Source organism: Dermochelys coriacea, chromosome 1, assembly GCF_009764565.3.
Source record: "Dermochelys coriacea isolate rDerCor1 chromosome 1, rDerCor1.pri.v4, whole genome shotgun sequence".
Taxonomy (NCBI): Eukaryota; Metazoa; Chordata; order Testudines; family Dermochelyidae; genus Dermochelys; species Dermochelys coriacea.
In genome coordinates this window covers 35,717,376-35,743,449 of record NC_050068.2, presented here as the reverse complement: position 1 = coordinate 35,743,449, position 26,074 = coordinate 35,717,376, and the positions used below count along the sequence as shown (strand labels likewise).

At 42.0% G+C, this 26,074-nt stretch overlaps 1 protein-coding gene across 4 annotated transcripts in view; it reads left to right on the top strand.

The window, feature by feature from the left end:
- The window catches only part of CWF19L2 (CWF19 like cell cycle control factor 2), a 197,014-nt gene that overhangs the window by 144,233 nt on the left and 26,707 nt on the right, over positions 1-26,074 (top strand). For all 4 annotated transcript variants that reach the window (XM_038371146.1, XM_043504209.1, XM_043504207.1 and 1 more), the window contains 3 exons: positions 7,386-7,502; positions 20,977-21,132; positions 22,665-22,745. In XM_038371146.1, the coding sequence (XP_038227074.1) occupies positions 7,386-7,502; positions 20,977-21,132; positions 22,665-22,745 (354 nt within the window). The remainder of the gene's footprint in view (positions 1-7,385; positions 7,503-20,976; positions 21,133-22,664; positions 22,746-26,074) is intronic.

The window sequence follows — 26,074 nt, the reverse complement described above, 5'->3', positions numbered from 1 at the left end:
AAGTTCAAGACTGTGTTTAGTAGCAGGTGACATGACCACATGACCTAGTAGTGCCACAGCTACATCCCAGGACACCTCTCAGGAAGGAGAGAGATTAGTATCTTCAAAGTCTTATTCTTTCCTAGTGGCCAATCAAGGCTGATGGCCTGTTGTCATGTGGGTGTTTGCCAAGTACACACCCAGTTGTAATTGTTACATAGTCAATATTCCTAACTTTAGATTCAGAAATGATACATGCATACAAATTGGATAATCACATTCAGTAAATATAACCTTTCCAATGATACTTTACAAGACCCATATATCTGTTATGCCATATCCATATCCTAAGCATATTTCTATAAAGAATATGGAGCGCAACATCATGGTACCCAATGTATTAATAGAAATAAAAAAAAACCCCATACCTTGATGACTGAACTGTTGTCTAAATTACAATCCCCTCATTAAAATAAAAAGTTCTCCCCCGTACCTTCAAACCTGGGGGAAAAAACCTAAAAGGGTAGCTAAACTTTGCTGACCTGAAGCTTAGACAAATTATGCAAATAGATTGGATTTAAGATGGCAGCAACCACAAGCCATGAATTTTAGTCTGTACCAGAATTTCCTTCATCAAAAATTCATATCAGTGTCTTCATATTTCAAGCTGCAAGGGAAATGCAAGAGAGTAGAAAGCACACAGGGAATGTGGACAGTTGTTTGGTCAAACATAATTGTTAACTCCCTTGCTTGTGTGTGTAGTTTCTAAAGTGTAACTTGACATTTATTGTCCAAGCTTTCCATTTTTAGTATTTTCTGAGAATTATACAAATAAATGCTCTTTCCCCCCTCTTAAGTAACTGATACATGTTTACAACTTTAAGGCCAGAGTAACAAAGCTTTTTAAAAAAAACAAAACAAAAAAACCTTGCAATAAGTATTTAGATATTTGGAAATCTCTGTTTCTGAGAGATTTTTACATGGGGTTTCAAATTCAGAAATATTTCATGCAGTAGAGTTAGGAGATACCCACATATTTTCAGAGTAGGACTATTTGATATGCTAAAATCAAATTCTGCCTTCCCATTCATGTGTGTGAGGGCAGGATAGGCTAGCCCAGTGTTTGTCTGGCATGTAATAAAATTGCATTTGCAATTGTAATGAAATCAAGAATAAAATTGAGTCTGATCATTCAATCATTGGTTATAAAGTAAATAGAGACCATTTATTTATTTATTTGGGGTTAAACATACATTCCCTCCCAAATTTGTATACAGCCTGCATCCACTCATTGTAAATTTTTTAATTTAGGTGAAACCCAGTTTCCAATCCATATACTTTACAAAGCCATTTCAAAAAAAGAAAAGGAGTACTTGTGGCACCTTAGAGACTAACAAATTTCAAACATGCTATGAAATCTGCATTCCCATGTTCAGAGGATTGGTAGTGAGAGTTTCCTGATCCTGACTAACAGATGGAACCTGACTCCATTCTTGCCAATTCTGTGGGTCATATGCTAAGGATGTCCTGCCTTCCAGACCTGGCACAAGGCCTGATTTCTCTTCGGGCAAAATATGTTAGACTGTTGATCCCTGAGATAGGAGGAGTGCCTACCTCCTTCTGCCCAAACACCATCAATTATCCGTGGGGCTGTCCTATCCAGGCTCCCTTTATTTCATAGAATTATGGGATTAAATCCCCAAGCCCCATACTCTCTTTTGGCTATGTCTGCACTACGAAATTAGGTCGAATTTATAGAAGTTGGTTTTGTAGAAAGCATTTTTATACAGTCGATTGTCTGTGGTCCCCACACAAATGCTCTAAGTGCATTTAGTCGGCATTTAGTCAGCGGAGTGCGTCTACAGTACTGAGGCAACCGTCAACTTCCGGAGCATTGCACTGTGGGTAGCTATCCCACAGTTCTTGCAGTCTCCGCCACCCATTTGAATTCTGGTAGAAATCCCAATGCCTGATGGGGCAAAAACATTGTCACGGGAGGTTCTGGGTACATATTGTCAGGCACCCCCTTCCTTCCCTCCCTCCCTCCGTGAAAGCAACGGCAGACAATCGTTTTGTGCCTTTTTTCCTGGGTTACCCGTTCAGACGCCTTACCACGGCAAGCATGGAGCCCGCTCAGCTCACCGTCACCGTATGTCTCCTGGGTGCTGGCAGACGCGGTACTGCATTGCTACACATCAGCAGCTCATTGCCTTTTGGCAGCAGACAGTGCAGTATAACTGCTAGGCATCGTTCCCATACTCCAGGGTGTTCTTTTAGTCGACCTCAGTGAGGTTGGTCAGGGGCGCCTGGGCAAACATGGGAGTGACTCAGCCAGGTCATTTCCCTTTTAAGCTTCGTCTCATGGCGATTCAGTCCTGCCGGCAGTCCTACTGCACCGTCTTCTGCTGAGCACCCAGGAGATGACAATGGCCAGCAGTCGTACTGCACCATCTGCTGCCAGCAAGATCTATAAAGATAGAGGAAGTGGATCAAAACAAAAAATAGACCAGATTTGTGTTCATTTTTTGCTCCCTTCCTTCCTCCCTCCGTGAAATCAACGGCCTGCTAAACCCAGGGTTTTGAGTTCTATCCTTGAGGGGGCCACTCTGTTTCTCCTTGATGCAAAGCCACCCCTTTGTTGATTTTAATTCCCTGTAAGCCATGTTGTCAGTCGCCCCTCCCTCTGTCAGAGCAACAGCAGGCAATCGTTTCGTGCCTTTTTTCAGTGCAGACGCCATAGCACTGGGAACATGGAACCCGCTCAGATCATCACAGCGATTGAGCACTATAAACACCATGTGCATTATCCAGCAGGATATGCAGAACCAGGCGAGAGGAGGCGACTGCAGTGCGGTGACAAGAGTGATGAGGACATGGACATGGACATGGACATAGACATAGACGTCTCACAAAGTACGGGCCCCTGGAATGTGCAGATCATGGTGTCAATTGTGCAGGTTTATGGCTTGGAACACCAATTCTGGGCCCGGGAAACAAGCACAGAGTGGTGAGGCTGCATAGTGTTGCAGGTCTGGGATGATTCCCAGTGGCTGCGAAACTTTCGCATGTGTAAGGGCACTTTCATGGAACTTTGACTTGTTTTCCCCTGCAATGAAGCACAAGAATACCAAGATGGGAGCAGCCCTCACAGCTCATAAGCAAGTGGTGATAGCCCTGTGGAAGCTTGCAACGCCAGACAGCTACCGGTCAGTCAGGAATCAATTTGGAGTGGGCAAATCTACTATGGGGGCTGCTGTGATGCATGTAATCAATGCTATCATTGAGCTGCTGATATCAAGGGTAGTGACTCTGGGAAATGTGCAGGTCATAGTAGGCTTTGCTGCAATAGGATTCCCTAACTGTGGTGGGGTGATAGACGGAACCCATATCCCTATCTTGGCATTGGAGCACCAAGGCAGTGAGTACATAAACTGCAAACATTTCAATAATGCTGCAAGCACTGGTGGATCACAAGGGACGTTTCACCAACATCAATGTTGGATGGCCGGGAAAGGTACATGACGCTCACATCTTCAGGAGTTCTGGTCTGTTTCAACAGCTGCAGCAAGGGACATATTTTCCAGACCAGAATATAACCGTTGGGGATGTTGAAATGCCTATAGTTATCCTTGGAGACCCAGCCTACCCCTTAATGCCATGGCTCATGAAACCATACACAGGCACCCTGGACAGTAGTCAGGAGCTGTTTAACTGTAGGCTGATCAAGTGCAGAATGGTGGTAGAATGTGCATTTGGGTGTTTAAAAGCGCGCTAGCACAGTTTACTGACTCGGTTAGATCTCAGCGAAACCAATATTCCTTTTGTTATTACTGCTTGCTGTGTGCTCCACAATATCTGTGAGAGTAAGGGGGAGATGTATAGGGCGGGTGGGAGGTTGAGGCAAATCGTCTGGCTGCTGATTACGCACAGCCAGACACCAGGGCGGTTAGAAGAGTACAGGAGGACGCGGTGCGTATCAGAGAAGCTTTGAAAACCAGTTTCAGGAATGGCCAGGCTACGATGTGAAAGTTCTGTTTTTCTCCTTGCTGGAACCCCTTCCCCGCCCCCTTGTTCCCCCCTCCCGCCCCCCAGTTTCACTCTACTTTCCTGTAAGCTAAGCACCTCCCCTCCCCCTTCGATCACCACTTGCAGAGGCAATAAATTCATTGTAGCTTCACATTCATGCACTCTTTATTTATTCATTACACAAATAGGGGGATAACTACCAAGGTAGCCCGGGAGGGGTGGTGGAGGAGGGAAGCACCAGTGGGGTAGTGGAGGAGGGAAGGACAAGGTCACACAGCACTTTAAAACTTGTTGAATGCCAGCCTTCTGTTGCTTGGGCAATCCTCTGGGGTGGAGTGGCAGGGGGGCCAGAGGGCCCCCCCCCCACATCGTTCTTGGGTGTCTGGGTGAGGAGACTGTGGAATTTGGGGAGGAGGGCAGTTGGTTACCCAGGGGCTGTCGCGGCGGTCTGTGCTCCTCCTGCCTTTCTTGCAGCTCAACCATAGGATGCAGCATGAGAGTTTGATCCTCCAGCAACCTGAGCATTGACTCCTGCCTTCTTTCAGCAAGCTGATGCCACCTACCATCTTCAGCCTGCCACCTCTCCTCATGGTCATATTGTGTTTTCCTGCACTCTGAGATTGTCTGCCTCCATGTATTTTGCTGTGCTCTGTCAGTGTGGGAGGGCAGCATGAGGTCAGAGAACATTTAATCACGAGTGCATTTTTTTGGCTTTCTAATCTTTGCTAGCCTCTGGGAAGGAGAAACACATGCAGCTGGTGGAGGGAAAAAAAGGAAGAGGTAGTTTAAAAAGACATTTTATAGAACAATGAGTACACTCTTTCACGGTAAACCTTGCTGTTAACATGACATGGCACATGTGCTTTCATTACAACGTCGCATTTTGCCTCTTATTGAGGGTATGCCGGTTTGGTCTGAGAGATCACTCATTCAGGGCTGGGCAGCAGAATTCAGCTTTCAGGCAGCCATGGTAAGCCACAGTCTTTTGGCTTCTTTAACCTTCTTAACATGTGGGAATGGTTTCAAACAGCCACGCCCTCATTTCCCATGTGAAGTAGCTGTTGGGTTGGCATTTAAAAATGGGTTGGCAATTTAAAAGGAGGGGCTGCAGTTTCCGATTTCACGTGTAGCAGAAACCCAACTAACACCCCCCCACACACACACCCCCAATTCTGTGGGATGATGGTTTCACCCCTCCCTCCACTGCATGGCTAACAGCGGGGAACATTTCTTTCAGCCACAGGCAAACAGCACAGCAGGAATGGGCACCTCTGAATGTCTGCTTACTAAAACCACCCTATTTCAACCAGCTGACCATGAATGATGTCACTCTCCTGAGGATAACACAGAGAGATAAAGAACAGATGTTTTTTGAATGCCAGGAAACATCGGGACCATAAGCTGCAATGCTTTGTTCTGTAATGATTCCCAACTACGTGCTACTGGCCTGGCGTGGTAAAGTGTCTTACCATGGAGGACGGAATAAGGCTGCCCTCCCCAGAAATCTTTTGCAAAGGCTTTGGGAGTACAGCCAGGAGAGCTTTATGGAGATGTCCCTGGAGGATTTCCGCTCCATCCCCAGACACGTTAACGGACTTTTCTAGTAGCTGTACTGGCCGCGAATGCCAGGGCAAATCAATCATTAAACACGCTTGCTTTTAAACCATGTATAATATTTACAAAGGTACACTCACCAGAAGTCCCTTCTCCACCTTCAGGATCTGGGTGCCCGCCTTGGGTGGCTCCAGGTCCAGTGTGATAAACAGATCCTGGCTGTTGGGGAAACCGGTTTCTCTACTTCCTTGCTGTGAGCTATCTACAACCTCCTCCTCCTCATCTTCCTCGCCCCCAAAATCCATTTCCGTGTTGCCTTCCACTCCTTGGACGGAGTAGAAACACAGGGTTGGCGTAGTGGTGACTGCACCCCCTAGAATGGCATGCAGCTCATCATAGAAGCGGCATGTCTGGGGCTCTGAACCAGAGCGGCCGTTTGCCTCTCTGGTTTTTTGGTAGGCTTGTCTGAGCTCCTTAATTTTCACGCGGCACTACTGCAGTTCCCTGTTATAGCCTCTGTCCTTCATGCTGTTGGAGATTTTTTTCAAATATTTTGTCATTTCATCTTTTCGAATGGAGTTCTGCCAGCACGGATTCGTCTCCCCATACAGCGATCGGATCCCGTACCTCCCGTTTGGTCCATGCTGGTGCTCTTCAACGATTCTGGGACTGCATGGTCTCCTGTGATGATGAGCTCTGCATGGTGACCTGTGCAGGTGAGCTTGCCACACTGGGCAAACAGGAAATGAGATTCAGAAGTTCGTGGGCCTTTTCCTGTATACCTGGCCAGTGCATCTGAGTTGAGAGCGCTGTCCAGAGCAGTCACAAATGAGCACTCTGGGATAGCTCCCGCAGGCCAATACTGTCGAATTGCGTCCACAATACCCCAAATTTGACCTGGCAAGGCCGATTTCAGCGCTAATCCCTTCGTCGGTGAAGTAAAGAAATCTGATTTTAAGAGCCTTTTAAATCGAAAAAAGGGCTTCGTTGTGTGGACGGATGCAGGGTTAAATTGAGATAACACTGCTAAATTCAACCTAAACTCGTAGTGTAGACCAGGCCTTTGAAACCTGGCACAAATAATAACCAAATACTACTGATTTTACATTATTTAAAGAGCTATACGTCAGCTCAAGTTTTATTCTGATTATCTGCTTGTTTCTCTTGATATTTATAAATCTTACAAAATTACTAAATATTTTTGACTCATTAAATCTGAAACACTTTTAATATAGTCTTTGCTTTTTACCATCCCCCTCCAAATTCCTCACGCTTTATTTTGAATTCTTTTTACTTTATTTAAAATTAATAATAATAATAAATGAAAAAAGTAAAAATATTCTCCTTTTTTTTTGTGTGAGTTTGTAACCACAGTAGACTGAACAGCACAACTTTTATTATATTTGGGTTAATACTTGGTAGAAATGCTGATACCACGGTGTCTTGATACTACTAGTGTTGTTTTAGCAAAGTATATATGATATGCAAAGGGCCCAGTCCAAGTCACTTAGCACCTTCCATTCCCATTGACGATTTTGGGGTTGTGGTGGCTCTGGCCCTTTAGGATCTGGCCCAAAAGAATCTAAGAACCTCAGTCACGATGTTCATCAGGTTAACTGACTTGTAAGAAGCCTATTGTTTGTTTAATTTAAATTGACTTAAATATGAGTTTCTTGCTTTAAACATTGTTGGAAGAGGACAACTGCCTTTATTAGATTACATTTTAGTAAAATCCCATGTTCCTCAGCTTTAGCTGGATTAAAATGTTTTTTGACATTGGAAATGAGTATTTTTGTGATTGGGAGTGAAAATGTTTCTTTGTGTAGGTATACTTATCCTTGCCGAACTATCAGTCCCTTATTGAAGGCCACTGCGTGATAGCCCCTTTGCAGCACTATACTGCTGCCACTCTTCTGGATGAAGACATCTGGGAAGAAATCCAGGTCAGCAAAGCACTGCTATTTATTACAGCTGTGTAGATAGCTCATTTTCTAGCTACTTTTTAATAATTTGATTAATATATTAATATACTTACTGTAAGTGACTGTTGCTTCTGATCCACAGCCCCTGGGGGGCTTTTGAGGTTGCCTGGGTTTTCTCTGCTTTCCATTCGAAGGTTTGAGCTGGTTCTGGCTGTGGACAGAACTATCTCACTTCAGGGAAACTCCCCCGCCCCCATGTATGGAATTCCATCCTTGCTAAATACACCAGAGTTCGTTAGTTGTCCTCAAGAGATAGTGTAAGGGATAACATTTTCAAAAGCATCAAAGTGACTTAAGCAATTAAGTCTCATTGAAAGTCAGTGAGACCTAAGTGCTTCTGAAAATTTTACTCATGGTCTTTCTATTTGAGTTAATTAATCTGTTTGATCTTTTTGTCCTCCCTCTTTCACATGATATCTTGAGTTATTTTTACTTTGCCCTTCCTTCGGCTTCTAATTTATTGTTCATTGGGCTCAGTTTTACATTAGTTGCCCTTTTAAATCTTTGAATAATACTCACATACTGGTACAATGATGAGCTGTACACAAATTTTTAAAAAATGTGCAATATCAGATGTCATGTTACCAGTTTTTGTGATCAAAATATCTTATCTTAATGTTACTTTAATAAGTGCCTAGTTACGATATATATTGTAATATATGGTTGTGCCAGTTTTTCAGATTCTTATTGTCACTACTGGTATTTTTATAGATAACTTGGGCATTAATTGTGTCGAGCTGAAAAGCCAAGTGGTTCACCAGTTTGCCAGTCCTGGTTAATAGGATTTCACATTCAATGTGTTTCTCATTATCTTATTCCTTTGATCTAGCTTGTTGTAGGCCTAGTTTTTGATATTTCTTCAAAACATTATACATATTTACTGTCCTGATGAATCTTGCCCAGGAAGATTTTCAGTCAAAGGCACCTGGCCAGCAAACATGGGGAAGATCAAGACTTCAGAAGAGAGTGACTGAACTAGTCATTTCTTCACTCTGACTTCAATGGTCAAAAGTGCCCAAAAAGGAAAATATATTTTTCAATGTTCCCTCTAATTTTTTACATCCATGTGCAGAATAAATTTTATGTGTATCAATATGGAGGTGATGTGTGGTGGGGGTGGAGCCGGGGGGTTCGGAGTGTGGGGGGGCTCAGGGCTGGGGCAGAGGGTTAGGGTGCAGGGAGTGACGGCTCTGGCTGGGGGTTCAGGCTCTGGGGTGGGGCCAGAGATGAGGGTTTTGGGGTGTGGGAGGGGGCTCAGGGCTGGGGCAGAGGGTTGAGGGGCAGGGATGTGGGAGGGGGCTCCAGCTGGTGGAGTGGGCTTTGGGGTGGGGCTGGAAATGACGGGTTTGGGGTGCAGGCTGCCCTGGTGCTGGGGCAGGGCGAGAGTACTCACCCCAGCCTTCTTTCCTCGCCACCACCCAGGGCCGGGATAGAGCGCCTCATTGTGGCAGCTCCGGGACCAGGGCCGGGGGACAGGCATCTCTCCCCTGCCACAGCAGCTCCAGGATTGAGGCTAGGGGAGAGGCACCGCTCCCTGCTGGGGCAGCTCTGGGGCCGGGGGAGAGGCACCGTTCCCTGCCGCAGCTCTGCATGCCCCCTATCTCTTTCCTCTCCAGTTCAGGCCCTTGTGGCTGCATGGATTTGTGGCCCTTGATAGCTTGCTAGGCGGCCGTGCTCTTGCTTTTTCTGTGTTAAAGATCTTTAAAGCCAAGGGTCAAAGCAGACATGACCAAATGTAGAAAGAGATTTTATGAAATATAATGATGTAGCTCAAAGGCCGTCCACTAAGAAATCCATAGCAAACAGCCTTGGAATTTTAACATGCAACTTGTCTTGTAGGAGATTTTACTTCAATTCAGGGCAGCTTCCATTCAATTGCATGGGTATCCTGTAAAACAGACATCCCATACCTGAATGACAGGTGGAATTTTAAGGCCCAAGAACTAAAGGACAAAAGACTGTGAGGAAAAAAGTAACTTAAAGGTGTAGGAGGGTGACAGCTGTGTTTTTCAACATAGTAGCAAATCATCTAATGAAAGCCCACTGGAAGTAGGCACAGCAGAAGCGGTTGCTATTTATTGTATATTGTTTGTATTATCATAGCACCCATATGTCCTAATCAGGATGGGATTCTATTGTACAGTAACTGCTCACTTAATGTCCTAGTTATGTTTCAGAGTAGCAGCCGTGTTAGTCTGTATTTGCAAAAAGAAAAGGAGTACTTGTGGCACCTTAGAGACTAACAAATTTATTAGAGCATAAGCTTTCGTGAGCTACAGCTCACTTCATCGGATGCATTTGGTGGAAAAAACAGAGGGGAGATTGATATACACACACAGAGAACATGAAACAATGGGTTTATCATACACACTGTAAGGAGAAAGAAAAGGAGAACTTGTGGAAGTTCTCCCTTTCTCTCTGCGAACACAGACCAACACGGCTGCCACTCCAAAAACTGTAAGGATCACTCTCCTTACAGTTTTTGGAGTGGCAGCCGTGTTGGTCTGTGTTCGCAGAGAGAAAGGGAGAACTTCCACAAGTTCTCCTTTTCTTTCTCCTTACAGTGTGTATGATAAACCCATTGTTTCATGTTCTCTGTGTGTGTATATCAATCTCCCCTCTGTTTTTTCCACCAAATGCATCCGATGAAGTGAGCTGTAGCTCACGAAAGCTTATGCTCTAATAAATTTGTTAGTCTCTAAGGTGCCACAAGTACTCCTTTTCTTTTTGTCCTAGTTATGTTCTTGAAAAAATGCAACTTTAAGCAAAACGATGTTAAGTGAATCCAATTTCCCCATAAGAATTAACGTAAATAGGGCAGTTAAGTTCCAGAGAAATTTTTTTCGCCAGACAAGACATTATATACATATACAGTATAAGTTTTAAATAATTTCAAACAGTTTAATACTGTATTCACCAACGATGATTGTGAAGCATGGTTAGGCAGGGGTGTCGCAGGGTCAGGGCGCAGGGGCTTGCCTCGCTCCACCCACTGGGCGTTCCAGCTGGGGAGTGGGGTTGGGGCCCGGGGGCTTGCCCTACTCTGCCTGGCCAGCGTTCCAGCCAGGGAGCAGGCAAGCTCCCACGCCCCTACCCTGGTCCCCGGAAGGAGTGCCGAGTGGGCGGAGCCAAACAACATTAAAAGGGAACAGTGCAGGACTTCAAGGGAGTATGTTCTCTATAGACCAGTGATCTAATAATGAAATAACATTAACTGGGACAACATTAATTGAGGAGTTACTGTACAAAGTGATGTAGAAATCATACAAACTTCTTGCTGCAAAGACCTTAAAATGTTTGGGGAAAAAAAAAAGTGCTGCGAGTAGCAAATAAGAGACAGAAAAGATAACGTGGGACTCAGAGTAACAGTAAAAAAATAAAATAAAATAAAAAAAAATAAAAAAAATCATAATTACATTTATAGATTCCAAAGCCAAAAGGGACCATTGTGATCATCTAGTCTGACTTTCTGCATAACACATAGAACTTCAGAATAATTCATAGAGCACATCTCTTTTTAAAAAAATCATCCAATCTTGATTTAAAAATTGTCAGTGATGGAGAACGAACCGCTTCAGCTTTGTTATTCTGTCATGTTCTATGTTTCTATTTACATAAGGTTCTGGAGGCAGTCACTGGTCCATTTCTGGGTCTTCCCTCCTGCTGAACACACTTGTCTTGCTTAACGAATAATAATGGCACTCAAAACTGCCAGTACCCTATCCCTGCATGTTGTAACTCAGATGAATTTCTAGATTATACAAACTATTCTGGGTGTGAATGAATTGACTGTGCAAACAATCCTGTAAGAGACGTAGAAAGTTATTCTGGGGATGTGTGATTGTGCAGAAAATTAGTCCTTGACATGTAGAATTACCTGATTTGTGTATGCAATCATAGTAATTGCACATTCAGATTAGGAATGCAATTACATGTGATGCATTAGAGGGAGGTGAATGTCAGCTCTGCAATACATTAGTGAGTATGAACAAAAAACAATAGTTCATTTAAAAAAAATTGCATATTGGCAAAGAAAAAATAGTTTGAGAATGGAATTGGACAAAGTTGAGGTAATTCCGCCATAGTGTTGGACATTAAATTGGACTCTTGCTAAACAGGGAAGGAAAGGAAAGAAATCCTGCTGCATACAGTATTTTTCTTTGAAAAATTAAATCTCAAATAGGAAGTAAAATCAACATGGCAAAAGGGAAGAAAAAATAGAGCAAAAGTTATAGCATACACTGAAAAAAATCAAAATTGTAAAAGGAGAACAGTGATCTAATGACTGGTTAGGGATTTAAAGGAAGTGGACATGGATAAAAAGTATATGGGTGTTAAATACTGCAAAACAGAATAACTCAGCTAACAATAACTATAACTATACATATTATAGTATGTGTAATAGCTAAATAAAAGCGTGTGTATTTTCAGGAAATGGTGACAAGTCAGGAAACAAACATAGAAAAATAAGAGGGATTTTCTTTCTTTAGTCCAGTGGTTCTCAACCAGGGATCAGCGATCCCTTGGGAGTACATCGAAATAAATTAAAGAGCAGGGCTGCTGTTAGACTCGCAGGGGCCCAGAGCAGAAAGCTGAAGCCTGAGCCCAGCTGCCTGGGGATAAAGCCAAAGCCTGAGCAACTTAGCTTCAGGGGGCACTCTGTGGCATGGGGCCTCAAGCAATTGCCCTGCTTGCTACTCCCTAACTCCAGTCCTGGCTTTTAATCTATTGGATAAACAAAAAAAAAAAACAAACCCAGTTGTTGTGGCACAGGTGGGCTGTGGAATTTTTATAGCATGTTGGGGGAGCCTCTGAAAGAAAAAGGTGGAGAACCCTTGCTTTAGTCTACAAATCAACATCTGGGAATGCATTGGAGCAGTGTGGGTATAAAAAGGTTAGAGGCTCTTAAACTTGGCAGTTCATGAGATCTAGATAATTTACATATTTTTAAAAAAAACCCTAAATGACTAGGGGGTTGGGGAATGGAGAAGCTTTGTTAAACATTTTCACATGTTCAGAAGAAAGTTTGTGAGAGCACAAAATGGCTTTAAAAACCTTTTTTGGAGGAAAAAACTAGAAACATTTAGTTTGATATCAGCTATGGAAGGAGTGTGATTCCCTTTGTGCCAGTATTCAGAGTAGCAGCCGTGTTAGTCTATATTTGCAAAAAGAAAAGAAGTACTTGTGGCAACTTAGAGACTAACAAATTTATTTGAGCATAAGCTTTCATGAGCTACAGCTCACTTCATCGGATGCATTCGATGAAGTGAGCTGTAGCTCACGAAAGCTCATGCTCAAATAAATTTTAGTCTCTAAGGTGCCACAAGTACTCCTTTTCTTTTTGTGCCAGTAGTTATGCAATAATCCTGCTATTGGAAATAGGGTGCATGCTGAGAAATTGAATAGTTTAGGAATGATCTCTGTAACAGCTGGTGAACATATCTTGATTAAGGATAGATGAGAGAAGGACATTTATGAGAATGATGAAAGAGAATAAATGGACATATATTTTAGACTTTTAGGGCTTTTCTACATGGGGAAGTTAGTGTGCACTAAAGGTGTGAATTTACAGCACATTAATTACTCTGTACTAGCTCTCTGTGTGGATACTTAACTGTGTGTTAACTGCACCTTAGCTTAATACATTTTAAAGTGACTAAGGTAAGTGGCCTGAGGGCACTCTTACTGCAAACTAAGTGTGTCCATGTGGGGACTTAAATACTGTAAAACAAAATACATTCTGGCAGAGAAGGAGTACTTGTGGCACCTTAGAGACTAACAAATTTATTAGAGCATAAGCTTTCGTGTGCCGATGAAGTGAGCTGTAGCTCACGAAAGCTTATGCTCTAATAAATTTGTTAGTCTCTAAGGTGCCACAAGTACTCCTTTTCATTCTGGCAGAGAGATGCTGCAGTTATGCCTTTCGCCCACCAGGGGTGGGAGATCTTCTCCAGCCTGAAATGCTGACAAACCTCGGACTCAGGGGGGAGAAAGAGGTTCTAACACAACCTGCATCCCCAAACCCTGCTTCGCTTCCAGCATTTATAATAGTGTTAAATATAAAAAGAAGTGTTTTTAATTTATAAGGGGGGGGTTGCACTCATAGGTTTGCTGTGTGAAAGCGGTCACCAATACAAAAGTTTGAAAACCACTGAGCTATGGGGAAGGTGCATCTCGGGGTTTTTTGTTTTTTTTTTTCAAAGACGTGCAACTCATGAGTGTTTAAGAATAAAGTGACTGTAGTTAAGAAATTCCTTTGCTAAACCAGGTTTCAGAGTAGCAGCCGTGTTAGTCTGTATTCGCAAAAAGAAAAGGAGTACCCGTGGCACCTTAGAGACTAACAAATTTATTAGAGCATAAGCTTTCGTGAGCTACAGCTCACTTCATCGGAAGCCAGTGTTCCTTGCTTACCTGCCATGTTGTCCCAGAAAAGGTTAAGAGTGCCCTTAGTCTGATGGAGCTCTAGGAGATCATGTGAAAGCAACTAGGGGGCTTGGGAGGTCTCAGACACTGGTTTCAGGTCTAGGGCAGTGGTTGGGTTGTGACCCTGTTATAATGGGGTCGCCTGGGCTGGCTTAGATTTGGTGAGGTCCAAGGCAGAATCCCGAGCCCAACTGCCAAAGCCAAAGCCTGAGGACTTCATCCCTGGGCAGCGGTGCTCAGGTTACAGGTGTCCCCCCACCCAGGGCAGTGGGATTCAGGCTTTGGCCCTCCCCCACCCAGGAGGCAGGGCTCAGGCAGGCTCAGGCTTCTTTCCCCCTCCTCCGCCCCCCTGGGTCGTGTAGTAATCTTCGTTGTTAAAAAGGGGTCACAATACAATGAAGTTTGAGAACCCCTGGTCTAGGGCAACTGGGTGGTTCCAAGAGATAAGAGGTTTGAGCCCAGTAGTGTGAGCTAAAGCCCCAGTGATAAAAACAGTGACGAGACTCTACCCAAAGCTATTTGGCTTGGAAGCATGTGGGTCCCAGTGATTGGGTCCACTCAGAACAGATTGGTGACTGTAGGGAGGGGTATTGAGCCAGGTTAAAACAGTTAGTTATTTTTTCCACTTTGAACAAATCAGAACTCCAGTCCCAGGGTACAGTCCTTGCAACAATAGGTCCACAGATTGTATTTGTCACAGGTTTCAGAGTAGCAGCCGTGTTAGTCTGTATTCGCAAAAAGAAAAGGAGTACTTGTGGCACCTTAGAGACTAACAAATTTATTAGAGCATAAGCTTTCGTGAGCTACAGCTCACTTCATCGGATGCATTTGGTGGAAAAAACAGAGGGGAGATTTATATACACACACACACAGAGAACATGAAACAATGGGTTTATCATACACACTGTAAGGAGAGTGATCACTTAAGATAAGCCATCACCAGCAGCAGGGGGGGGGAAAGGAGGAAAACCTTTCATGGTGACAAGCAAGGTAGGCTAATTCCAGCAGTTAACAAGAATATCAGAGGAACAGTGGGGGGTGGGGTGGGAGGGAGAAATATCATGGGGAAATAGTTTTACTTTGTGTAATGACTCATCCATTCCCAGTCTCTATTCAAGCCTAAGTTAATTGTATCCAGTTTGCAAATTAATTCCAATTCAGCAGTCTCTCGTTGGAGTCTGTTTTTGAAGCTTTTTTGTTGAAGTATAGCCACTCTTAGGTCTGTGATCGAGTGACCAGAGAGACTGAAGTGTTCTCCAACTGGTTTTTGAATGTTATAATTCTTGACGTCTGATTTGTGTCCATTCATTCTTTTACGTAGAGACTGTCCAGTTTGGCCAATGTACATGGCAGAGGGGCATTGCTGGCACATGATGGCATATATCACATTGGTAGATGCGCAGGTGAACGAGCCTCTGATAGTGTGGCTGATGTGATTAGGCCCTATGATGGTATCCCCTGAATAGATATGTGGACAGAGTTGGCAACGGGCTTTGTTGCAAGGATAGGTTCCTGGGTTAGTGGTTCTGTTGTGTGGTGTGTGGTTGCTGGTGAGTATTTGCTTCAGATTGGGGGGCTGTCTGTAAGCAAGGACTGGTCTGTCTCCCAAGATCTGTGAGAGTGATGGGTCGTCCTTCAGGATAGGTTGTAGATCCTTGATGATGCGTTGGAGAGGTTTTAGTTGGGGGCTGAAGGTGATGGCTAGTGGCGTTCTGTTGTTTTCTTTGTTGGGCCTGTCCTGTAGTAGGTGACTTCTGGGTACTCTTCTGGCTCTGTCAATCTGTTTCTTCACTTCAGCAGGTGGGTATCGTAGTTGTAGGAATGTATGATAGAGATCTTGTAGGTGTTTGTCTCTGTCTGAGGGGTTGGAGCAAATGCGGTTATATCATAGCGCTTGGCTATAGACAATGGATCGAGTGGTATGATCTGGATGAAAGCCAGAGGCATGTAGGTAGGAATAGCGGTCAGTAGGTTTCCGATATAGGGTGGTGTTTATGTGACCATCGCTTATTAGCACCGTAGTGTCCAGGAAGTGGATCTCTTGTGTGGACTGGTCCAGGCTGAGGTTGATGGTGGGATGGAAATTGTTGAAATCATGGTGGAATTCCTCAAGAGCTTCTTTTCCATGGGTCCAGATGATGAAGATGTCATCAATGTAGCGCATTTGCTCCAACCCCTCAGACAGAGACAAACACCTACAAGATCTCTATCATGCATTCCTACAACTACAATACCCACCTGCTGAAGTGAAGAAACAGATTGCCAGAGCCAGAAGAGGACCCAGAAGTCACCTACTACAGGACAGGCCCAACAAAGAAAACAACAGAACGCCACTAGCCATCACCTTCAGCCCCCAACTAAAACCTCTCTAACGCATTATCAAGGATCTACAACCTATCCTGAAGGACGACCCATCACTCTCACAGATCTTGGGAGACAGACCAGTCCTTGCTTACAGACAGCCCCCCAATCTGAAGCAAATACTCACCAGCAACCACACACCACACAACAGAACCACTAACCCAGGAACCTATCCTTGCAACAAAGCCCGTTGCCAACTCTGTCCACATATCTATTCAGGGGATACCATCAAAGGGCCTAATCACATCAGCCACACTATCAGAGGCTCGTTCACCTGCGCATCTACCAATGTGATATATGCCATCATGTGCCAGCAATGCCCCTCTGCCATGTACATTGGCCAAACTGGACAGTCTCTACGTAAAAGAATGAATGGACACAAATCAGACGTCAAGAATTATAACATTCAAAAACCAGTTGGAGAACACTTCAATCTCTCTGGTCACTCGATTACAGACCTGAGATTGGCTATCCTTCAACAAAAAAGCTTCAAAAACAGACTCCAACGAGAGACTGCTGAATTGGAATTAATTTTCAAACTGGATACAATTAACTTAGGCTTGAATAGAGACTGGGAATGGATGAGTCATTACACAAAGTAAAACTATTTCCCCATGGTATTTCTCCCTCCCACCCTACCCCCCACTGTTCCTCTGATATTCTTGTTAACTGCTGGAATTAGCCTACCTTGCTTGTCACCATGAAAGGTTTTCCTCCTTTCCCCCCCTGCTGTTGGTGATGGCTTATCTTAAGTGATCATTCTCCTTACAGTTTTCAGAGTAGCAGCCGTGTTAGTCTGTATTCGCAAAAAGAAAAGGAGTACTGGTGGCACCTTAGAGACTAACAAATTTATTAGAGCATACAGTGTGTATGATAAACCCATTGTTTCATGTTCTCTGTGTGTGTATATAAATCTCTCCTCTGTTTTTTCCACCAAATGCATCCGATGAAGTGAGCTGTAGCTCATGAAAGCTTATGCTCTAATAAATTTGTTAGTCTCTAAGGTGCCACAAGTACTCCTTTTCTTTTTGAGATTGTATTTGTGTTACAGCAGAGGAAACAAAGGTTACCTGTAAATATAACCTTTTCATGCTACAAAGAGATTAGCCATGGAGTTCTGTAGTAGTTAGAACTATTGTTGCTCTTTTATTTTTTGTCTTAACGCTAGGGTGATTACAGTGAAAGCAAGTGTGTCAAGTTTGCAGATGCTACTGAATTGGGTTATAAAGGCGTCTTCAGTTCAGTGAATGGATAATACAGAATAGCAAAAGAGAGAACATTTTGTTATACATAAAAGTGATGTACAACACTAGGAATGAGCAACTACTGCAAAAGCATTCCAAAATTTTTATTCAAGTGACTCACTGGAGTGACTTTTACAGCATTCACAGCTATTTGTTTTTCATGACCATCCATACAAGTGACTTTTTTGCCTATCAATTTGTAGTCCAGTGGAGGAACTCTCCAGATGCTCACTGGCCTGGGGCTGAATGAAAGCAGAGTCATCTTAATCACCACATACACACACACTATACAGACTCAGTAATTCTGGGACTGCATATCAGTATTCTCCCATCTGGGGCCCAGAGAAAGTGCAGAGACAATTTAAAAGTGGGCATTTCCTGCTACCAGATTTAAACCCCTGGGCCAAACCTGGCTGTCCTTACTCGGGCAAAACTCCCATGGAAATAAAATAAGTTTTAAATATGCTTCTGAATTCTACATCTAATAGGATCCATGTCCTAACATTAAAAAGTTCAATGCTGATAGAATATGTATTGTACCTCTATATTTGTTATATATTATACTGCCTGGTTTTGAGCGCAGAAAATACTGCATCTGTGACGATAATTTAATGCTAGGTAAACTTCCAAAGGATTGTTCTAGGTAAGAATCCTAAAGGTTTGGATTCTTAAACCAGATCTCAGCTAAACTAGCCAGACCCATTTGGAAATTTTGTCAGGAAATATTGAGAGAAGGCATTCTTGTAATTCTTTTTTATGGATATGGACAAAAATACCACGGGAATGGCCTTTCTTGCTGTTTAGACACCTCTGATTGAGAACTACAGCTTGTAGAATTGTGCATAAATGTGGAGGAAAGGTTCAACTTTTAAAATATATTAAAAAGGGGAGGGGGTCCAATTTGAAAGATGGAACAAAAAAATCTTTCTTTATCCCAACCAGTGTGGTCACCTCTCATTGTAAATTGTGGAAATACAATGATAGAGAGGGTTAAAATGTTTGGGATAATATAAGAATCAAACCCAGAGGGGCTTTGGAGCTCGATCCAACTCCAATTAAATTCAGTGCAAAGATTCCCATTGACTACAGTAAGAGTAAGAGCAGACCCTTACTTTACAACTGAGCAAACTTTTCTGACCCAAAGGCAATATTTTATACTGCTATTGTTTGGGGGGAAACATAAAAATAAAATAAACTGGTCGGGTACTTTGATTATATTTTAAATTTTTATAAATAGTTTATTGATGTTCATATTGCTCTGCAAGTCTCATCTTTTGGCTAATTATCATCACTGGGTAGTTTTTCTTATGATGGCCTTCTATTTAATTTGTCACATGTCCAGCAGCCAAAGTAATGCGAGTATAAAAATCATTTAAATAATATAAAAGTGCATAAACCTTTGCTTATACTATGGTAATTTATTAAAGTGCTCTGTTGTATGCTGTTGGGAACTGTTTTTCACTTTTGTCTTGAGTTGTATGGTGGTTTTTTAGGCCTTTCAGAATATGAAGAAACAGAGTGTACTAAGTATACTAAGAGTATAGTAAGAAATAGCAGGCTGGCTGTTACTCAATATAAACTCTATCTGAAGATCCTTTGAGCTTTTGGAATGTACTGTGTTTAGCATTGCTGGATTGTAGTGATAAGACAGTAGTATATCACACCTGGTTTTTGATTTAATGCTCCCCTAAATTCCCTTGGAGGAATGTGGCATTAATGCAAGTGCAGAGGGAGCAATGTGGTGGCACTGAAGGTGGCGTTTTGTAAGGCATCAACTGTTAAATTAAATTTTCACTCAGAAACTTGGCATGATGTAACAAATAGCAGTGATTATTGTGTAATTCTTGGAGCTATTGGCCAGGGAAGGGAAGATACTGATATTTATTTTAAATGCCATTACCACTTGCGCACCCTCACACCAATATTCTTATTTTGCAACACCCGGCCTGCCTCAGTATCCTTGTCACAGCAGCTACAAGGAAGTTGTGCCTTTATAGAGAATTAGGGATGAGCTGGGAAGCCAAGGGAGAGGGAAGTTTCACATGGCCTTTTTTCAGATATGTTCAAAATAATTTTACAGGCGTCTTTCATCAACTACAGGAAAAAAATAACTGAGAGGAAGAATCCAATCATCTGCTGATGATACTCAGCCTGACATCAAAATTCTAGGGCTAGTTAAGGATGAAAAAGCTGAGTTCAAAAATATTGAGAGGCTCCTTCTCATGCTTACAGTTTATTCTGCTCCTTTCTAAATATAACCCTGTAGTTTGACGGATTTGAGCAGAAACTTCTTGTGATTTGTAGTGTGCTAGTTGTGTATTTTGAAAGGATGAGGCATCAGATTTTTGATGGAAAACATTAAGCTAGTTCTGTTTCATTTTTATTTTTCATTTTTCTCCTTTTGGTTAATAAAAAAAAGGAGGAATTAGGCCATTCTTCAGCTTCACACTCTAAGGAACTCGTTTGTCCCAGGTCTTGATAGTAAATGTAATATGGAGAAAGGGGTAAGCTAGAGACTCTACTTAACTCCTCTCCATACACACACACATTCTACTGCAAGCAACTGTGTGGATAAGACCAATGAAGGAAAGTATTTGTCTATTCCAGAGCAAGCATTGAAAAGTATCTGGATCAGATCTGGATCAGTTAAGAGTATCTTATGTGACTAGATCTGAACAGTAAAATGTTTAGTCACTGGACTGAGGAGAGAAAGTTTCACTTGCTATTGTACTGTCTTAAAAAAGAAGTGAGTTTGTCGCCCACACTCTGGCTGCTGTATGAAGTTACGATGGTATACAGGAGCTGTAAAAGCACTGCAGCAGGCTGGGGAATAACATCCCTGGCACAGGCATTGGGCCACCTTAAACAGCCCTACACAAGCCCCCTTCAAGCCCCAGTGCAGGGGATATGCCAGTGGCAGGCCTGTAGCACATAATGAAAGATGGTTCCCACCTCCCCTCCCAATTAGTACTAGTTCACAAGGCAAATGTATTTCTGTCCCTGACATTGCTAGCTAAGAGTGTTGAATAGTGATCCCCAACTCTTATGGAGTGATTTTCATCCGTAGATCCCAAAGCGCTTTTCAAAGGAGACAAATATCATTATCCTCATTTTACAGATGGGGAAACTGATGCATAAAGTGATGAAATGACTCATCCATGGTTACCCTGCAGGCCAATGGCCAAACTGGGAAGAGAATTGAGGTCTCCTGAGTCCTAGTCCAGTGCTCTGTATACTTGATCGTGTCAGTTGTGGTAGTCTTGGGCCTTTGAATCATTCTGGTTGTTTATTCCTGGAGTTAGTTTCCGATACCATGCAGCAGTGTTGTTCTTAGGGAGACTGGAGCTTTTAGTTCCAGAGTTTGGGGGGTTTTAAACATTTCCATTTATAATCTTTTTCTCTTACAGATGTTCAGAAAGGCCTTGGTAAAGATGTTTGAATTTAAAGAATTGGATTGTGTCTTCCTAGAGACAAACATGAGTATAAAGAAACGATATCATATGGTATATGAATGCATTCCTCTCCCAAAAGAACTGGGGGATATGGCTCCCATCTACTTTAAGGTATTTAAAAAGTGGTTGATCTTCAGTCAGTTCAATGGCTTTCCCGTATTCCTTTTATTTCTGATTTCTTGAGTACAGCTGTTGAAAAACACATCTTTTTTGCCTATCAAGCTATAACCCATGGTGTTAGAATAGCTGTGTCCCATTAACCCCACTTCAGGAGCTATAGCAGGGTTTGAACCTCTCTTTAGAGAGGCGAGCCAGCGGAAGAGCTGTTCTTCTCTGTGCAGGGTTCTAATATCTGACACTCTGTTAGATTCCACAAGAAGCTGAATTCCTTGCAGGGCTATAAGGGTTTGTGATACCATCAATTCCTGCAGGAGAAACTCAAAGCCCAGAACTTGGGTTTTAGGAGGTAAGTAAAAGAGGATTTTCAAACACTGTAACGTGTGGGAATTTATACCATTTAGATGCATCTGTGTGTTCTGTTAGGGCCAAACCCTATGCTCAGCACCCAGACTGAGGAAGTGGACTCAGCACTAGAGAGGTCATCTGGGCAGGTGTGGAAGGAACCCTACTTCCCCACTTCACACTGCAGAGTGCCAGCAAAGCTGCTCCATGTCTGCTGCTGCAGCTCAGAGGCTGCCTTACCCTCCGCACTGCCTGTGTCCCAGCTCTGTGGGGAGAAATAGTCAGTGAATGTACATAGTAGCAGCTCCAGTGCCTGGCTGTGCTCTCTTCTTCCCGCCCCCCGACCAGAGGGGGTGGTCCTCATAGGCTTGTCAGAATCTACTTCCCTTAGCAATAAACAGCATATGGGGCCCTCTGTGCCTGCAGACGTGGCTAGTGACTTGCTTCTTGAGGTTTTTTGAGTTTCCCTGGAATGAAATTACATTGTTTTGTTTCCAACAGCATGTAACAGTCAACCTGACTAGTGCAGACAGTAACTTGCTTTCACCACATGTGAAATTTTCCACCTGTTTGGTTTCATTAAATAATCAAACTAGATGCTATTAAACCTTTCTTTCCCTTTAAACAATAAAAGGAATGTAATGCACAAGATCTAATACAGAGTTATTTGAACATAACTCATTTTCTTTCAAGCGTTTCTACTATTAAAATACATTTAAAATGTAGGTGTAGGGGATTCCATTCCCATACTGTGAGGGCAGACACATAGCATTATAAGTCTTTGAATGCCAGTAGCCTTCTAAGTTGGATTCTACTGCAGAAAAGAACAGTAAAAATTTAATGAACTCATAAGTGGCTTTTAGTGAGCATGGTGACAGGAATGTGACTTTTGTATTCTTTATTAAATTGAAAGTTCTTGTTGAAGATCATTTGTTAGGCAAAAGTTAGATTATGGTTATAAAACTAAAGAAGTAAAAGACACAGAATTAAATGAATATGTGAACATTACCCACTATTTCTATAAAATATTTACATTCTGAAAATTGCAGAAATGTTGCCAAAAATAAAGTTACTTCCTTAGCAGAGAAATTATTGGTATTCACATTGCATAGTATACCTCATCACTTTGTGCTTTGCTGTGTGAGGGGCTGTTTTCACATTTAGATACAATGCTTTTACAGAAAGCTATACTGGAGTCTGATGAAGAGTGGTCCATGAACAAGAAGTTGATTGATCTTTCTTCAAGGGATGTCAGGAAGTCTGTAAGTACTGAAGTTCATTTAACGTGAAATGTTTGTATGATCAGTCAACCTCTAAATCATTGTGTGCCTCAGAAAGAGAGAGGAAGACAAAGTCCCATGGAATAAACACAGATGACGAAGACATGATGGGTATTAGGGGCCTGATCCAACTTACATTTAAGTCAATGAAAAGATTACCATTGATTCCAGTAGGCATTGGATTGGACTCAAAATACTAGCTGAGATCAAATTGCTGGTGGCAGGCAATTCCTAGCACCATATCCTTGTAAACAATTTAAAAAATTGAGGGGAGAACCTAAGGGAGGTTTGGTTACTGGGCTAGAAAAATTGTGGTATAATTTTGTGTGTGCCCAGTATGGACTACTATCCTGTTACAGTACATATTGGAGATTTTAGGTATAAATATCAACCCTGTTTTTAAAAGGAGGGAAAAATAATGTATCTATCTGTACAGAATTGTACTGAAACACATCTTTATATCGAGTCGTTATTAAAAGAACACCACCAGGTTTTTTAGGTTTAAAAACTGGCCTATCTTGACAGCAGTCTCCTGTTGAAGTTACCCTTTAGAAATCCATGACCTGAGCCTGGGCTGCACCAGGCAATTTTGGCCCACATGCACACACAATATGTATGTTGTTAGAAACACATAGGATCTATTGTGTGTTTCTGTGCAATGGTACATTGCATGTCGTCTTAAGATATATATAGTTTCGGCAGCAGCAATCAGTTTGTGCGGCGTGGAAAAAGATGGAATGAGAAGATGAGACCTTCAACATTAGACAACTTTTGAGGCAGGTCAATTTTTAGACTAACAACCTTGAAGATGTCCCTTTAAATGAGGAAAGTGTATCTAAGCATGAAATGTTACACAGTTGAGTAATTTTAACATTTTCATTTCTGTCAGTTCACTGTAGGGCTTGAGCCTCCTTAGATCTTAAATCTTTCCAAAGCTTTCTTAGTTTCATAAAGTATTCTGTCTGCTTCATTAGTTACTTTGTCTATTCCTGACAAAACACCTATCTCTCTATTGCTATTTTCTTTAATGCAGTTGTCTCTTCTCTTGTTAAAAGCCATTTATATTCTTTATTATCCTGTTGTTGTGCTGATACCATGGATTTTGTGTGGTCTCAGTAAGCCATGGTATTTTAGGTCATCAAATTCATTGATTTGTCTTTTTATTTCATAATCCATCTCTTAGTATTACCAACTCCTTATTTCTTAGAATGGGTCTGCTCAGTGATCTTATTGAGGATCTTTAAAAACAACAAGGAGTTTGGTGGCACCTCAAAGACTAACGTCTTTATTTGGGCATAAGTTTTCATTGATAAAAAAACACTTGTTCAGATGCATTAAGAAGTGGTTTTTTACCCACGAAAGCTTATGCCCAAATAAATCTGTTAGTCTTTAAGGTGCCACCAAACTCCTTGTTGTTTTTGTGGATACAGACTAACATGGCTACCCCCGATAATTGAGGATCTTTGTTTCTTGAGGCATCATACTTCAGGAAGGTTGCCACAGATTGTAGATTTCGTTTGCAGTGGTTGATTGTTTCCATCTTTCTGACTGTCATTCAGACTCCTTATCTTGATTCTCTTCCCTTTTATTATATCTAAGCGACCCACCATGTATTATACATTAGTTAGATAGAGCCATAGGTGTGCATGACATTTTAGACAACTGCAACTGACAAAGTTTACAATCTAAAACAGATCTTGCAACAGTAGATTAATTCTTTACTTTATCCCATCTGTGTTTATTCAGCAGATATGTCTAACAGCATATTTATTTTGCTCAGCCTGATTTAAACACACTTTATCAACTATAGACCATGCGTAACACGTCTTTAAAGGGCAGTACACTGTATAAGTAGGGTCAAATCCTGGTCCTATTGAAGACAATGGCAAAACACCCCTAAAGTTTATCAAGTCCGTTAGAGCCTAGTGTCTAGAATTTTTTTTTTAATAAACTGGGATTTTAGCTGTCATGATTTGCTTCTTCTATCTCCCCATTACATTTTCCTTCTTCTTGATGTCTTGTATAAGAGAATATACATGTTCAATTTGTCAGGAATAAATTTTAAGATTTTTTTTTGTTATCCTGATCATGCTTTTTTCCCATTAGATTAAAGTTCTTATGTTTGATTGTGTCTATATTGTGCTAGATTATAGTTATTTATCTTTTCCAGTAGTTAATGGTATACTATGAAGAATGATAATGACAAAAATCAGCTTTTATTTATTGAAAGAGTCTATTGTAATAAATTAATGCAGTATCACTTTTGAGCAGGAGATTGATAATGGGTAGACAGGACCAAATGCAGTAGAACCAAAAACTGCTCAGTAGGTCACCTATTTCCAGTACCCAGACACCCAGTCCCTAATGGGATCCAAACCCCAAATAAATCCGTTTTACTCTGTATAAAGCTTATACAGGGTAAACTCAAAAATTGTCCACCCTCTATAACACTGATAGAGAGATATGCACAGCTCCCCTAGGTATTAATCACAGACAGAACAATGTAAGTCTCCAAACAAAATAAAGCAAAAACACACAGGTCTAAGCCTAATACATTAAGAAACTGAATTCAGGTAAATCTCACCCTCAGAGATGTTCCAATAAGCTTCTTTCACAGACTAGACTCCTTCCTAGTCTGGGCCCAATCCTTTCCCCTGGTACAGTCCTTGTTAGTCCCAGCAGACACCTTAAGTGAAAAGCAGGGGCTTTCTCATGACTGGGAGACCCCCATTTGTTCTCTTCCACCCCCTTTTATAGCTGTGACATAAGGCAGGAATCTTTTGTCTCTCTGGATACCCACCCTTCCTTCTAAATGGAAAAGCACCAGGTTTAAGATGGATTCCACCATTCTTCCTGAGCTGGCTTACATGAACACAGGAAGGCTTGCAAGTAAACAAAGCCATTTACAACCAATTGTCCTAGTCAATGGGAGCCATCAAGATTCTAAACGATCATCAATGGCCCACACTTTGCATAATTACAGTAATACGTCAGAGTTATACTTTATATTTCTAGCTTCAGATACAAGAATGATACATACATACAAATAGGATGAACACATTCAGTAGATTATAAGCTTTGTAATGATACCTTACAAGAGACCTTTTGCATAAAACATATTCCAGTTACATTATAGTCACACCCTTTAGCATATTTCCATAAAACATATGGCGTGCAATGTCACAATGGGGATTCCACAATCTCCTTTGGAAGCATTTCCAGAGATAAACTGCCTTTAGAGCCTAATATCTAACGTAAATTTCCCTTGCTGTAGTTTAAGCCTATTCGTTCTTGTCCTGACTTTAGTAGAC